At 39.4% G+C, this 17,494-nt stretch overlaps 1 protein-coding gene across 1 annotated transcript in view; it reads left to right on the top strand.

The window, feature by feature from the left end:
- TRIM55 (tripartite motif containing 55) overlaps window positions 1-17,494 on the top strand; it is a 79,465-nt gene that overhangs the window by 11,797 nt on the left and 50,174 nt on the right. The window contains exon 4 of the mRNA XM_042782171.1: window positions 1,160-1,255. Coding sequence (XP_042638105.1) covers window positions 1,160-1,255 — 96 coding nt within the window. The remainder of the gene's footprint in view (window positions 1-1,159; window positions 1,256-17,494) is intronic.

The following is a 17,494-nucleotide window of genomic DNA, read 5'->3' as shown; positions in this document are numbered from 1 at the left end:
CTCTGTACCACATAGGGTCACCATGAAATGGAATCAACTCAAAGGCAATGTGTTTTAATCACATAGTTTAGTGTGTGATTGTATAGACACAATATGCTTAACACATAGTAAATGTAATGTATAATATAAAACAAACAAACAAACAAAAAACACCAAACTCACTGCCATTGAGTTGATTCTGACTCATAGTAATCACTTTTGGGGTTCTGAGGCAGTAAATCTTTACAGATGTAGCTTGTCCAGTCTTCCTTCCATGGAGTGGTTGGTGGGTTTGAAACCCCAACCTTTTGGTTAGCAGTTAAATGCCTTAGGCACTATGTTACCAGAGCTTCTTAATGTATAGTATAGTACAGAATATGTTGAATAAGTCAATAATTGAATGAGTGTTTACTATATACATTTCCCAAGTAAAGTGGATCCTTAGCTTTACTAGGCAAATAATTCATTTTGGATCTCTGAAGTCACATATTGGATTTCATTCAATTTATCAGCAATTTCAATTCTTTAGAAGTCCTTGAGTGGTGCAAAGGAGCCCAGGTGGCACGGCATTAAAATGCTTGACTGCTAATCAAAAGGTCAGCATTTCAAAGCCACCATGGAAGAAAGATGTGGCAGTCTGCTTCTGAAAAGATTTACAGCCTTGGAAACCTTAGGGGCAGTGCAAATAGTTAATAGGCTTCTAAGTTCAAGTCCACCCGGATACATCGTAGAAGAAACTCCTGGTGAAAACTACCACTGAAAACACAGCCATTGAAAATCTTCTGGAGTACATTCTCTGACATATACAAGGTCGCCATGAGTCAGAGTTGACTGTGGCAACTGACTATTGGTTACTTGCAATTCTTTAGCTTTAATCTGCTATTCTGTATATGGCCTGAAGTGCAGTGCTCTTAATATCTTTAGCAGGATCACAGTGTGCATTGAGAATTTGGTTAAAAGTATGAAATCTCTTCCCAGAAAATGCACTTGTACGTGCCTATATACAAAATTTTGCATATGATATCAGGAGGTTCACAGGCCTCCCAAACCTCCCCGTTACTCTTAGGGGTCCCCTAGGCTCTAGATTAAGAATCCACGAGGACAGTGCTACTACTAATGTACAATCAGTAGTGACTAGCAAAAGTCTAAAATCTTACATCCTCTCTTTTCTCTTTATCAGTCTGAACTCAGTGATGGCATTGCTGTCCTTGTGGGAAGCAATGACCGAGTCCAGGGAGTGATCAGCCAGCTGGAAGATACCTGTAAAACGATTGAGGTAAGTCAGGCATCTCCAAGGGAATCTAAACCAAGCCCACCACTCCTGGGGATTTGTGGTTTTCCAAGGGCCACACTGTATCAGGCAATGTGTCACTGCTATTCATAAGATTTTCACTGGCCAATTATCTGAGAAGTGGATTGCTCCTTCCTTCTTCCAAGTCTGTCTTAGTCTAGAAGCTCCTCTGAAACCTGTCCACCATGGGTGACCCTGCTAGCATTTGAAATACTGCTGGCTTAGCATCCAGCTTCACAGCAACATGCAAACCACAACAGTATGACAAACTGACAGATGAGTTGGTCATGTCAGAAAGGACCTTCCTTGGAGAAGAATATCATGCTTGATAAAGTGGAGGAGGTCAGTGAAAAAGGGGAAGGGAAGGCCCTCAATGAGATGGATTGACACAGTGGCTGCAACAACGGGCTCAGGTATAGGAAGGATTGTGAGGCTGGCGCAGGACCGGGCAGCGGTTTGTTCTGTTGCACATAGGGTCACTGTGAGTCGGAATTGACTGGACAGCACCTACCAACGACAACAACAACAACAAAAGGGCCAACTAGAAATCCCTGTTCCTACATTTCATTCCTTCCTTGTTTCTGAAATATTCACCTCCTAGCACAGAAAGAGAAATTGCCACATGAGTTAATAAGGCCTCTTTTGCTACTTTTAGTAGGGTTATAGTTACATGTGTTGTTCTTTCTTGATCAAAGTGAGCTACAAGAAAAATATATTTCAAGTAATGAAACAAGTGGTGTTCACTCTTCTATCAAAATTCCTTTGTGCTTAAAAAAAAGAACAAAACACAGAAAACCTCAGTGCTTAAGAAAGTCTGAGTTATGTGTCTGTGATCTAATAGTGGGCTGCAGAGAGCCAGTAGGAAGGGTCTTTTGGGCTGGCTGTAGTTAGAGAACAGTTCAGTAGCTGGGAACTCCTTCAAGTTAGAATTCAGGCTCCTTGGTCTCCCTTTCCCCTCTGTCTGTCTCAGTGCCTGGCATATAACAAGCACTCCATGAAAACTTGTTGAATGGATGATTGATGAGTTCACACTTTGTCTTGGTATGTAAGAAATATTGCCAATGCATTTTTTTCTCAAGATCAAATTTAAATTGTGTAATTGCTAAAGGCAAAGTGTTGAAGCCCAAACAAGTATAACCATGTAACAGATGTCTTTTCAAGACTGAAGATTCTCAGACTGGCTATAGCCATGCTGCAGAGTGGGCAGATGCAAGGGTACCTGACCTCAAGTCTAGGCCTATGGCTCTGAAACCTGCAACAATTTATTAATAACTACCTGCTTTAAACTTCTCTCTGGGTGGTCCAGAGAGTCAATGTACATAGCTGCTAACTGAGACGTTAGAGATTCAAGTCCACCAGAGGAGCAAGAAGAAAGACCTGGTGATCAACTTCCAAAAATCCAATGGAGTACAATTCTTCTCTGACACACATGGGGTCACCATGAGTCAGAGTCAACTCAGTGACAGCTGGTTTCTGACTAACCATTGGGATTATTTTTAAAATTGGACCACTGGTACAGAGGGTTGAGACATCCTTTGGCTCAGCTCATGGCACATTGTTTCGTTGCTGTGTACAAGATCCCCTCTGGTTATCTATATATTTCCTTTTGTCCCATTTTCCACTCCTGTTCTCTTCCCCATAGATAACTATTCTAACAAGTTTAATGTTCTGTTTGTCTGGGATTCTTATAGCATAGCATATGTATTGTTTTATATTGAAGTATTTCAGTTTTCTCCTTTGTAAAAATGGGGTAATAATTAACCAGTTACTCTTGAGTCAGTTCCAACTCATGGCGACCCCATGCGTGTTAGAGTACAACTGTGCTCCATACAGTTTTCAATGACTTTTTTGGAAATAGATTACCAGGCCTTCCTTCTGAGGCACTTGTGGTTAGCAGTCAAGTGTGTTAACCATTTCCACCACCCAGGAGTTCCTGGGGTCATCATAGTCCTTACTTTATAGAGTTCCTGTGAGGAATAAATAAATAAACATATGAAAAATGCTTAGTACAGTTCCTGGAGTGTGGTGAGTGGCCCGAAAATGCTAGATGTTCTTATTGTTCTATTAGAAAGGCAAAGTCTACTCAAGGCCAAAGGCCAGTTTCTAGATAATGGCTTCCAGACATTAGCCAGCATCATCTCATTTTAGATTTATAAATTGCTAAAATCAATCTCCTTTCTTCTCCACATTCACATTCCTGAAAAGATTCATGATAAATCTGGGATCCATTTATAGAGGAAAAGTTTTCTTTGGTAAAGAGCCTAGAGAGAAAGATTCCAAAATAGACAATATAAACTTTTTTTCTCTACTTATTTACTGTAAAGGACAAAAACAATCATTCAGCCATGAGTCAATCACTTCAGCTGTATCACTTTGTATAAATAGGATGGTGTTGCTTGTGGGCAAGTGAAGGTCATCCCTGCTTTCATCTCTGGTGGGGCCTTCATTGGAGACTTCTGTCCGTGGAACAAGAAGCTTTCTGCCTGGGACAAAAAGATGGAGAATGCTTATAGGTGAAGATCCCTGTGGTTCATGTTTGGGCCTTGAAGAACAAATGCTAAAGACTCAGGTTCCATTTAGGGAGCATCAAGGAGACAGAAGGCCAGCAGAGACTTAACCACAGGTTTTCTTAATGGACACCAGTCAGAGGTGCAATCGGAAGCAGCTGTTATTTTTTTCATCAAGAGCAAGACAAGAAGCAACAGGTTTGAGCTTAATTCAGCAGAAGGGATTTAGTGCAAATATCAGGGAGAACTTCCTGACAGCGAAGGTCAGGATTATTACTCCTATTACTACTGCTAGCAAGGAGCTCTGGTGGCCCTGTGGTTAAGGCATTGGGCTGCTAACTAAAAGTTGGCAGTTTGAACCCTACCAGCCACTCTGTGGGAGAAAGATGAGGCAGTCTGCTTCTGGAAAGATTTAGCCTTGGAAACTCTATAGGGCAGTTCTACTCTGTCCTATGGAATCGACCGGATGGCAGTGGGTTTGGTTTGGATTCATACTGCGGATAGTAATGCTCATTGAGCAGGATACAATGTTGTAAGTATCTTCACAGGTGACTGGCGAAAGTGTGGAAGTACTTCCTGTAAGCGTTACGAACTCACTCTAACTCGCTGCCATCGAGTTGATTTTCACTCATAGCGACCATTCCTTGGGTTTCTGAGGCAGTATTACTACAGAAGTAGATTGCCCAATCTTCCTTCCGAGGAGTGGCTGGTGGGTTTGAGCCTCCAGCCTTCTGGTTAGCAGTCAAGTGCCTTAGGCACTACACCACCAGAGCTTCTGTAGGCTTTAAGAAAGGGCTGCAAATTGGCAGTGGGTCTTAAAAGTGCCCAATCCCTTTGACCAATTTATTTCATTTCTGGAATTTTTCCCTTAAGGAAATAATCTAGTATATAGACAATGCTTTACATCCACAGCTTATCAAAAATACTGTTCAAAACTCAACATTGGACATGATTTAAAGTGATAAAGTAGAAGAATGATTAAATAAATTATAGCATATTCATTGATGTAATGAAGGGTAATAAAAATGTGTTTGTAAAGAATTTAAAAGACATGGAAAATGTTCCTCATAAAGTTATGTAAATATACAAGGCAGTATAGAATTACATATTTATATACAAACCCACTGTCATAGAGTTGATTCCAACTCATAGTGACCTCCATTGGGTTTCCAAGGCTATAAGTCTTTACAGAAATAGATTACCTCATTTTCCTCCTGAGGAGGATTTGAATCACCAACCTTCTGATTAGCAGACAAATGCCTTACCCACTATGCCACCAGAGCTCATTACATTCATATATATATCCCCAGTATACATTCATAGGCAGGAAAACCCCAGGAAGGAAAAACACCAAAAGTTAAGAGCAGAGAGCACTGGGACTGTAGGTGATTGCAATTCCTTCCTCCTATTTCACATTTTTCTAAAATGAGCATGACATTTTTCATAACCAGTAAAGTAAATAAACAAAGAATGAATGAATGCATGTGACTTGGATAGGCATCATTCTGTTCAGAGTAGTGTAGGTGGCTGAAGATTTGGGCATGTGCTCAGAGTTCCATGGAAGTCCCTGATTTTATGTTTCTTGCTCAATGCAATATCCTTCCTTTGAAGTGACCTTGATGATAGAGACACGGCCACAAATGACTGTGTTGTGCACCTATAATCACTACAGTGATGTTTTGTAGACTAGGGGCATTTCAAAGGACAAAACACCAAGGCCCAGCTTCTGGTTGGCCAAGCAGGGATCCCTCCATCCTGCAAGACAGAACACAGGGGAGCAAAGAAGGTTCCTGGCTCAGGGCGTCCTCCTACCTGGCAGAGAGGGTGAACTCTCTTCCAGAGTCAAGGTCTCATAGCTCCTGTGTCTCCTGTTATGTGCGGGTTGTTGTTTGTGTCCCTTTCTGGCTTTGCTCACCACCTGCCAGGAAACATTTTATGAGAAGCTGTGGTGGCTTCCAGCCAGGGGGTGGGGAGCTGTTGTTAAAGGATTCTCTTTTCTCATTGGTGAAGAACCCCTTAGGGATGGGAAATGGAGTAGCCCATAGGGTGGGGACTATCCTTCCCTAATTACTTTCCCTCTCTTGCTTGGGGATCTGATTCTTGCCCTTTGGTAGTAGTGCCCATTCCTGGCACAGATCTAATTTTGTCCCTAATTGTATAATTATCCTGAGGAGGTTCCTGGCCCGGGATCAGCCCCAGAGAGCTGCTGAGCTTAGGGTAAACCACTCTGTAGACTTCTTGCTACCCTTTAAAAGTAATGCATGCAGCTGACGTGAGTCCATGCTGTGGGCAACTTTGAGAGAGATTATAGTCACAGAGGGAGCTCTGGTGGTGTAGTACCTAAGACATTTGAGCACAAACCAGAAGGCTGGCGGTTCAAACACACCAGTCACTCTTCTGAAGGAAGATTGGGCAATCTACTTTCATAGAGATACTGCCTCGGAAACCCATGGAGGGGTTTCCGATTATGAGTCGGAAAATGACTTGATAGCAGTGAGTTTGATTTAAATTTTATGGTCACAAAGGGCAGCAGCACCCAAAGAGAGAGTGGCATTTTACCTCTTTGTTTAGGCTGAGGTGGGTGGGTCTTTTACTACTGTTGTTGTTACCTGCCGTCGAGTCGGACCCGACTCATAGTGACCCCTCCTTGGGTTTCTGAGGCAGTATCACTATGGAAGTAGATTGCCCCATCTTCCTTCCGAGGAGTGGCTGGTGGGTTTGAACCGCCAGCCTTCTGATTAGCAGTCAAGTGCCTTAGGCACTACGCTATCAGAGCTCCCTTGAGAGCATTCAGCCTAGAGGCATTCCCTGAGCTCTGGATTCCAGGTTGTTGGCTTTGTGAAGGGCCTTCTGGGTTGTTCTAGACCAGCCCAGCACTGTCTCGAGCTGCATCTGCTTTTCCCAGCCTAGAGATGTTGTAGGAGGCCCTGGACCTGAGGAGGGAGGCTGCTGGTAGGAGTGGCGAAGTCCACCGCCATGGGAGCATTCTGCTTCCAGAAAAACGTGCTTGACTCTCATTTCTCATCTCTAGAAAGCATAGCCTCCCTCTGATAGTCTTTACAAACAGCACTTATCCTATGCCACTGGATAGCCAAGAGAGCAGACTAAAAATTCTGGCCCTTGTGAAGACAGGCAGGCCTAGAAATAACCCTGCTTTACATTAATATATATTTAAAGGAAACTGTACAAATTAAATGATAAATATTTGATGTTGAACATTTCCAATACCTGAAAAATGACGACTTTAATAAAATCTTCCAACAGTTTTGCAATGATAGCAAATCTATTTTATTTCTATGAGAATTTTACCCCAAATAAGTTCTCCTCATCTCCAAGACACTGTCTATGCAGTTACAAATATAAAGTATGGTCATAAACTAATAAAAATAATTTTAATAAGCATGTCAGAATTTTTAAGGCAATGTTTTTAAGGCAATATAATATATGCTTAAAAGGACAGATTTGAGAATTTGAAATTTAGTTCTGCCACTTAATTATATGGCCTTCGGCAAGTTACTTAAGCCCCTGTCCCTCAACTTCTCAGTGGTAAAGTGGGGCTAATGTCAATTTCTTCATAGTGTTGTTGTGAAGATTACATTGAGATAAGAGGCACATACCAGGGGCTCAATAAGCATCATCTTGTATTACACTACTTCGTAGTTAATATTACTGTTATTAAAATTTACGCACCAACCACCAAAGTCAAAGATGAGGAAATTGAAGATTTCTACCAAATTCTGCAGTCTGAAATTTACAGAACATGCAATCAAGATGTGTTAATTATCACTGGTGACTGGAATGCAAAAGTTAGTAACAAAGAAGGATTGCTGGTAGTTGGAAAATATAGCATTGGTGATAGAAATAACACTGGAGATTGCATCATAGAATTTTGTAAGACCATACATGTGGACTTCACCAGATGGAATACACAGGAATCAGATTGACTACATCTGCAGCAAGAGGCAATGAAGAAGTTCAATATCTTTGGCCAAAACAAGGCCAGGAGCTGATTGTGGAACAGACGACCATCATCTGCTCATATGCACATTCAAGTTGAAGTTGAAGACAATTAAAAAAAGTCCACAAGAGCCAAAATATGACCTTGATAATGCCCCTCCTGAATTTAGAGAACATCTAAAGAATACATTTGATGCACTGAACACCAATGACCAAAAACTAGAGGAATTGTGGGATGACAACAAGAACATCATCCATGAAGAAAGCAAGAGGTCATTAGAAAGACAAGAAAGGAAGAAAAGACCAAAATAGATGTCAGAAGAGACTCTGAAACTTGCCCTTGAGCAGTGAGTAGCTAAAGCAAATGGAAGAAATGACAAGACAAAGAACTGAACCAAAGATTTCAAAGAGCAGCTTGAGCAGACAAAGACAATTACTATAATGAAATGTGCAAAGACCTGGAGTTAGAGAACCAGAAGGGAAAAAGACGTTTGGCATTTTTAAACTGAGAGAACTGAGGAAAAAAATTAAGCCTTGAGTTGCAATATTGAAAGATTCTATAGGCAAAATAATGAATGATTCAGGAAGCATCAAAAGAAGATGAAAGGAATATACAGAGTCATTGTACCAAAAAGAATTGGTCGATATTCATCCATTTCAGGAGGTGGCATATGATCAAGAACCAATGGTATTTAAGGAAGAGGTAGAAGCTGCACTGAAGGAATTGGTGAAGAACAAGCCTCCAGGAATTGACAGAATATCCGCTGAGATGTTTCAAAAAATAGATACCCCGCTGGAGGCACTCACTTGCTTATGTCAAGAGATTTGGAAGATAGTTACCTGGCCAACTGACTGGAAGAGATCCATATTTGTACCCATTCCAAAGAAAGGTGATCCCACAGAATATGGAAATTATTGAATGATATCATTAATACCAAATACAAGTAAAATCTTACTAAAGATAATTAAAAAATGGTTGCAGCAGTGTATTGACAGAGAGCTTCCAGAAATGCAAGCTGGATTCAGAAGAAGACGTGAAATGAGGGATATCACTGCTGATGTCAGATGGATCTTAGCTGAAAGCAAAGAATACCAGAAAGTTGTTTACTTATATTTTATTAACTATGCAAAAGCATTCAATTGTGTGGATCACAACAAATCATGGGTAACATTGAGAAGAATGGGAATTCCAGAACACTTGATTGTATTCGTGAGGAACCTATACATAGATCAGGAGGCTGTTGTTTGAACAGTACAAGGGGATACTTCATAGTTCAAAATCAAGAATGGGATGTGTCAAGGTTGTATCCTTTCACCACACTTATTCAATTTGTATGCTGAGCAAATAATCTGAGAAGCTGGGTTATATGAAGAAGAATGTGGCATCAGGATTGGAGGAAGACTCATTAACAACCTGTGATATGCAGATGACAGCTTTGTTTGCTGGAGGTGAGGAAGACTTGAAGCACTTACTGATGAAGATTAAAGACTACAGTCTGCAGTATGGATTAGACTTCAATATAAAGAAAACAAAAATCCTCACAACTGGTCCAATAAACAGCTTCACGGCTAATGAAGATTGAAGTTGTCAAGGATTTCCTATTACTTGGTTCTACAATCAACACCAATGGAAGCAGCAGTCAAGACATCAGACAACATATTGCATTGGGCAAATCTGCTGCAAAAGACCTTTTTCAAGTGATCAAGAGCAAAGATGTCTCCTTGACAACTAAGGTGCACCTAAGCCAAGCCATGGTATTTTCAATCGCCTCTTGTGCATGGGAGAGCTGGACAATGAATAAGGAAGACCGAAGAAGTGTTGATGGTTTTGAGTTGTGATGCTGGAGAAGAATGCTAAGAGTACCATGGACTGCTGAAAGGACTAATAAATCTGTTATGGATGAAGTGCAGCTGGAATGCTCCTTGGAAGCAAGAATGGCTAGACTTCGTCTCACCCACTTTGATCATGTTGTCAAAAGGAACCATTTCCTGGAGAAGGACATCATGCATGGTAAAGTAGAGGGTCAATTAGGAAGGAGAAGGCCCTCAATGAGATGGAGAGACACAGTGGCTGCACCAATGGGCTCAGGTATAGCAAGGATTGTGAGGCTGGCACAAAACCAGGCAGCATTTCGTTCCGCTGTGCATAGGGTTGCTATGAGTCGGAGATGACTCCATGGCACCTAACAACAACAATAACGTATTATACTCAGAATCAGCTTAGAAAACCACATTTACTTAAACAAAAATTACTGAGTTTTTGGTGAAAGTTTACACAGTAATTTAGTTTCCCTTTGACAATTTCCACACAAATTGTTCAGTGACATTAGATTTATCACAATATGTCAAAATTCTCTTTAATTGTGTTCTGTTTGTTCCATTTCCAGTACTCTAGTTTCCTCACCCCCTTTCTCATTTTTGCTTTTGAGTAATTGTTGACCTTTTGGTCTCATATAGATGTTTTTTTTTTTTTTAAGTTGTGCTCCTCCAATCTTACTATCTTATGATGGCTAATATCCTTTATTTTGTGTGTCACTGCTATTTTGCTGAAAGATAAGCTCAGGGGGTAGGCTTTGTTCTAGGTTTAAAGAGTGTTTCAGGGCAAAAGTCAATCTATTGGCTAGAGGCCATAGTCTCAGGGTTCTCACCAGTCTCTATCAGACCAGCAAACCTGGTCGTTTTTTTTTTTTTAATGATTTTGAGTTTTGTTCCACATTGTTCTCCCACTCTATCCAGGATCTCCTGCACCGATCCCCTTCTGAGTGGTTGACAGTGGTAGCTGGGCACCATCTAGTTCTTCCAGTCTCATGGTTGTATAGGCTGAACATCACATGGTCACTACTGCCTTGAACTAATTGTTTCCATACTTCTTTGGTTTTCTTCATTCTTCTTTGCTCTGGACAAGGAGAGACCTAGTGTTGCATCTAGATGGCTGCTTGCAAGCTTTTAAGACCCCAGTTGCAACTCACCAAAGTAGGATGTAGAATAATGTTTTTGTGTACTATGTTATGCCAATTGAGCTTGATGTCCCCTGCAACCATGGTCCTGAGCCTGCAGGTCCAACTACTCACTTTCTCAGGGTAGCTGGCTTTAGCCAACAAGCCAGCACAATCTTGCCTCTTGTCAGCTCTACTGTACACCCAGACATTCTTACTACATATACAATTATGCATGTAGAAACATCATCTGCTAACCTCATATATTTTACAGTCCTACCAGCAATGAATAAGGATTCCAATCTCCCCATGATTCCAAATCCTTGCCAACATTTGTTTTTATCCATTTGTTTATTTGTTTTTGTATCAGTGCCATTTTAGCCAGGATAAGATAATATCTCAATGTAGTTCTGATTTGCATCTCCTTGAGGAGCCTGGTGGCACAGTGGTTAAGCACAAAGCTGCTAACCAAAAGATTGGTGGTTCAAACCCACCAGTTGCTTCAAGAGAGGATGATGTGGTGTTCTGCTTTTGTAAAGATTTTTAGCTTTGAAAACCCTATGGGGGCAGTGTTATTCTGTCCTATAGGGTCCCTGAGAGTTGGAATTGACTTAATGGCAATGAGTTTAATGACTAATGATTGTGAACATCTTTTCATATGTTTGTTGACTAGCTGGATGTCCTCTTTGGTGAAGATTCTGTTCATGTTCACTATGCATTTTGTGATTGGGTTGTCTTTTTATTTTTGAGTTCATGGAGTTGTCTATAGTTTTTAGAGATTAGACACTTATCAGTCAAGTCATTTCTAAAGTTATTTTTTTCTACCAATATATAGGTTGTCTATTTACTTTTTAAATAAAGTCTTTTTATGAACACAAATTTTGAACTTTTATGAGATCCCATTTATCTATTTTGTATTCTTCTATCCATGTATTGGTTGTAATGCTTGTTGTCCTATTTTTATAAACTATTAAGTCCCATCATTTTCTCCCAGGAATGTTATGGCTTTAGTTTTCACATTTAGATCTTTGATCCATTTTGAGTTAGTTTTTGTACATGGTGTGAGGGTGGATATCCAGTTTTGCAAGGACCATTTATTAAAGAGAATGTTTTTGCCCCACTGAATGGACTTTGATCCCTTGTAGAAAATCACTTGTCCATAGATGATTGAGTTTAATTCTGAGTTGTCAATTCTCTTCCACTGATCTATGTGTCTATCATTGAACCAATACCAGGCTGTTTTGATTACATCGGCTGTATAGTATGTTTTCGTATCGGAGAGTGTGTTTCCTTTTGCTTTGTTCTTTTTCTTCAATATTGCTTTGGTTATGTGGTTTTTCCCCCCTTTCTATATGTAGTTGGTCGTTAGTTTTTCCATTTTAGTAATGAATGGTATTGGGATTTGTACCAAGATTGCATTGTATCCGTAGATCACTTTAGGTAGAATTGGTATTTTCACTATATTAGGTCTTCAATTCCATGAGCACAGGATGTTTTTCCATTTTTGTAGGCCCCTTTTAGTCTCTTGTAGTAGTGTTTCATAATATTCCATGTAAAAGTCTTTTATATTCCTGGGTAGGTTAATTCCTATGTATTTTATCAATTTAGGGGCTATTATGTATGGTATTCTTTTCTTGATTTCTTTTTCAGGTACTCTATTAGTGTAGAGGAACCCAGCTGATTTTCTGATTTTTGTGCATTGACCTTGTACCTTGTAACATTGCTAAATTCTTCTACTACTTCCAACAGTTTTCTTGTGAAATTTTTAGGATCTTCTATGTATAGGATCATGTCAACTGCAAGAGATAGTTTTACATCTTTGTTTTAAATTTGTATAACATATGTGTGTGTGTGTGTGTGTGTGTATACACTTTGTCACATGACTTTGTCTCACATACACTTTGTCCCATGACATTGACTACAATTTTCCACAATGCAACAGCTCCCCTCCCATTTCCTCCTGATAGTTACCTCTTCCCTGTGTCCATCCCTCCATGTACTCCTGCTCTGCAAGATGTCTCTCTGTGCACACATAGCTTTTCTTTTTTCTCATGATTTATCTCTCCAAGGAGTGTATCTACCTAATGTAAATGTTCAGCTCATGTGCTTGTCTTTTGTTTGGCTGGAAGCCACAGGAGTGGGTTTCATTCTAGACCTGAAGGGCAGCTAGGGGCCATAGTCTCAGTGGTTCCATCAGGCTCTATCAGACCAGCAAAACTGGTCTTTTTTTTTTTTTTTTTTTAAATGATTTTGAGTTTTGTTTTACATTGTTCTTCCACTCTATCCAGGATCTCCTACAGACATCCCCTTCCAAGTGGTTGACAATGGTAGCCAGGCACCATCTAGTTATTCTGGTCTCGTAGTCATATAGGCTGAGGATCTCATGGTGTACCAGTCGCTTGGCCTAATTGTTTCCATGTGTCTTTGGTTTTCTTCATTTTTCTTTGCTCTGGGCAAGGAGAGACCCATCATTGTACGTAGATGGCTGCTTGCAAGCTTTTAAGATCCCAGTCGCTACTTGCCAAAGTAGAATGTGGAACAATGTTTTGTGTAGTATGTTATATGAATTGAATTGATGTACCCTGTGACCATGGCCCCAAACCCACAAGTCCAACTACTTGCTCCCTCTGGGTAGCTGGCTGTGGCCAAGAAGTGACTACAAACTTGCACCTTGTCAGCTCTACCATATACCTGGGAATTCTTACAGAACATACAAATACATTTGTAGAAACATTGTCCACCAACCCTATACATGGTCTTGGACACAATTCCCCCTGCATAGACATACCTAATAGTTCAGCCTTCACTGACAATGCAGTACTGTATGTGCAAAAGGGTTCATTTTTTGTTGACTGTCCCTTCCATGCACTCTCTGTGTCTTCCTCTTCCTTAATGTCACTGTGCCCTTCTCTTCACCCAAGTCAATACTTGTATCTACCTATCTGAGAGTGTTCCCTCTCCTCCCCTTCCCCCTGATAACCAACAAAGAAAATTTCCTTCCATATATAAACCTTTTCTTGATTTTTTACAATAAGAGACTAATACAATATTTGTCCTCTTGATTGACTTATTTCACTCAACATAACATCCTCCAAGTTCATCCATGTTATGCAGTGTTTTGCAGATTCTAAGTTATTCTTTAGGATTGCATAGTATTCTATTGTGTGTATGTACCATAGTTTGGTTATCCATTCTTCTGTTGATGGACACCTAGTTGTTTCCATCTTTTTGCTATTGTAAATAGTGCTGTGATGAACATAGGTGTGCATATATCTGTTCTTGTCCTGGCTCTCACTTCTTTAGAATAATGGAATGGCTGGGTCAAATGGCATTTCTAATTTCAACTTTTTAAGGAATCGCCATACTGCATTCCACAGTGGTTGTATCATTTTATAGTCCTACCACTAGTGTATGATAGTCCCAATCTCTCCACATCTTTGCCAGCATTTGTTATTTTCTGTCTTGTTGAACTTTGCTACAAGTGCTGGGGCAAGATGGTATCTCATTGCTGTTTTGATTTGCATCTCTTTAATGGCTAATGATAGTGAGCATTTCTTCATGTCTTTGTTGGCTGCCTGAATATCCTCTTTGGTGAAGTGTCTACTCATGTCTTCTGCCCATTTTTGAATTGGATTGTTTGTCTTTTTGTTGTTGAGGTGTTAGAGTTTTCTATAAATTCTAGATATAAGTCCTTTGTCAGATAGGTTATTACCAAATATTTTTTCCCAATCTGTAGGTTCTCTTTTGACTCTTTTGGAGAAGTCTTTGGAAGCACATAAAAATTTAATTTTTAGAAGGTCCCATTCAACTAGTTTCTCTTCTGCTGTTTGTGCATTTTGGGTTATGCTTGATAGTCTATTTATGCCATATATTAGGGCCTCTAAATTTGCCCCTAGTTTTTCCTTGAGGAACGCTATAGTTTTAGGTTTCACATTTAAGTCTTTGATCCATTTGGAGTTAGTTTTTGTGTATGGTGTTAGGTACAGATCTTGTTTCACTTTTCTTCAAATTGATATCCAGTTTTCCCAGCACCATTTATTAAACAAACATTCTCTTCCCCATTTAATGGATTTTGGGCCTTTGTCAAAGATCAGTTTACCATAGGTTGATAGACCTATTTCTGGGTTCTCAATTCTACTCCATTGGTCTATGTGTCTGTCATGGTACCAATACCAGGCAGTTTTGACTACTGTGGCTGTATAGTAGGTTTTGAGATCTGGCAGTGTGAGACCTCCTACTTTGTTCTTCTTCAATAGTGCTTTGCTTATCCAAGGTCTCTTTCCTTTCCATATAATGTTAGTGATTTGTGTTTCCATATCCTTAAAGAATGTTGATGGGATCTGGATTGGGATTGCATGGAATGTATAGATTGCTTTGGGTAGAATTGACATTTTCACAATGTTCAGTCTTCCTGTCCATGAGCATGGTATGTTCTTCCATTTATGTAGCTCTCTTATGGTTTTTTGAAGTAGTGCTTTATAGTTTTCTTTGTACAAGTCTTTTATGTCCCTGATAAGATTTATTACCAAGTATTTTATTTTTTGGGTAGCTATTGTAAATGGTATTGATTTCCTTTTTGTCAATCTCTTTGCTGGTGTAGAGGAATCCAACTGATTTTTGGATGTTGATCTTGTATCCTGCCACAATGCTAAATCTCTCAGTTAGTTCCAGTAGATTTTTACTGAGTCTCTAGTAGCATAGTGCCTAAGGCATTTGACTGCTAACCAGAAGGCTGGCAGTTCAAACCCACCAGCCAGTCCTCGGAAGGAAGGTTAGGCAATCAACTTCCATAGTTATACTGCCTTGGAAATCCAAGGAGGGGTCGCTTTGAGTCAGGTCTGACTCAACAGCATAAAACAACAACAACAACTTGAGTTTTCTAGGTCTAGGATCATATCATCAGCAAACAGGGATAGTTTGACTTCTTCCTTGCCAATTTGGATGCCTTTGATTTCCCTTTCTTGCCTTATTGCCCTGGCTCGGACTTCTAATACAATGTTAAATAGAAGTGGTGGTAGAGGGCATCCTTGTCTGGTTCCTGTTCATAAGGAGAATGGTTTCAGTCTCTCTCCATTGAGAATAATGTTGGCTGTTGGTTTGGCATAGATGCACTTTATTATGTTGAGAAATGTCCCTTCTATTCCTATTTTGCTGAGAGTTTTGATCAGAAATGGGTGTTGGATTTTATCGAATGCCTTTTCTGCATTGACTGATATGATCATGTGGTTATTTTCCATTGTTTTATTTATGCAGTGGATAACATTGATTATTTTTCTAATGTTGAAACATCCTTGCATACCTGATATGAACCCCACTTGGTCATAATGAATGATTTTCTTGATATGTTGTTGGAGTCTATTGGCTAGGATTTTGTTGAAGATATTTGCATCTATATTCATGAGGGATATTGGTCTGTAGTTTTCTTTTGCAGTGATGTCTTTGCCTGATTTTGATATCAAGGTTATGTTACTTTATAAAATGAATTAGGGAGGATTCCATCCTTTTGTATGTTTTGGAATAGTTTGAGTAAAATTGGTGTCGGTTCTTCTCTGAATGTTTGATAGAATTCTCTAGTGAAACCATCTGGGCCAGGACTTTTTTTGCTGTTGGTAATTTTTTTAATGACCTGTTCAATTTCTTTTTTTGTTATGGATCTGTTCAACCTTTCCCCATCAGTCTGTGTTAGTTTAGGCAAGTAGCGTGCTTCTAGAAATCTGTGCATTTCTTTCAAATTTTCAAATTCGTTGGAGTACAGTTCTTCAGAGTATCCTGATATTATCCTTTTTATTTCAGTTGGTTCTGTTGTGATGTCACCCATTTTATTTCTTATTCATGTTGTTTATATTCTCTCCCTATTTTCCTTTGCTAAATTTGCCAGTAGTTTGTCACTTTTATTAATCTTTTGAAAAAGTCAACTTCTAGTCTTGTTGATTTTTTCTATTGCCTTTCTATTTTCTGTTTCATTGATTTCTGCTCTAATCTTTATTTCCTTTTTCCTGGTGACTGTAGGCATTTTTTTTTTCCACTGTTTTTCTAATTGTTGGAGATGTTGTTGGTTTAAAGTGTTGATTTTGGCTCTTCTTTTTTGATGTATTTATTGCTATAAATTGGCTTCTGATCACTGCTTTTGCTGTGTCCCAAAGATTTTGGTATGTTGTGTTTTCATTCTCATTTGATTCAAGGAATTTTTTAATTTCATTTTGTATTTATTCTCTTACCCAGTTGTTCTTATGGAGGGTGTTGTTTGGTTTCCATGTGTTTTCTCTTTTTCCTTTGATCTTCCTATTGTTCGTTTCCAATTTCATAGCACTGTGATCTGAGAAGACGCTTTGCAGTATTTCAGTGTTTTTAAATTTATTAAGGCTTGTTTTATGGCCTAACATATAGTCTATTCTGGAGAGTGTTCCATGTGCACTGGAAAAGAATGTATATTGTGCTGTTGTTGTGTGAAGTGCTCTGTAGATGTCTATAATGTCAAGTTGGTGGAGTTTGTTGTTTAGCTCTTCTGCATCTTTGTTGAATTTCCTTCCAGCCATCCTATCTTTCATTGAAAGTGGTGTATTAAAGTCTCCCACCATGACTGTGGAGTCATCTATTTGCCTTTCAACTCTTTTAAAGTCTGATTTATGTATTTTAGAGTTCTTTCATTGGGTTCATAGATATTTATTATGGTTATATGTTCTTGTTCAATTGATCCTTTAATCATTACATAATGTCCTTCCTTGTCTCATATGGTGGTTTTTGTCTTAAAGTCAATTTGATCAGAAATTAATATTGCCACTCCTGCTCTTTTTTGGTTGTCAGTTGCTTGCTATATATTTTTC

The sequence above is a fragment of the Orycteropus afer genome, unplaced genomic scaffold (genome assembly GCF_000298275.1).
Source record: "Orycteropus afer afer isolate SDZICR_OR568_19922 unplaced genomic scaffold, OryAfe1.0 scaffold00252, whole genome shotgun sequence".
In the NCBI taxonomy this organism is placed as follows: domain Eukaryota; kingdom Metazoa; phylum Chordata; class Mammalia; order Tubulidentata; family Orycteropodidae; genus Orycteropus; species Orycteropus afer.
Note: the sequence above shows the minus strand (reverse complement) of the source record. Positions and strands in the feature narration are given on the sequence as shown.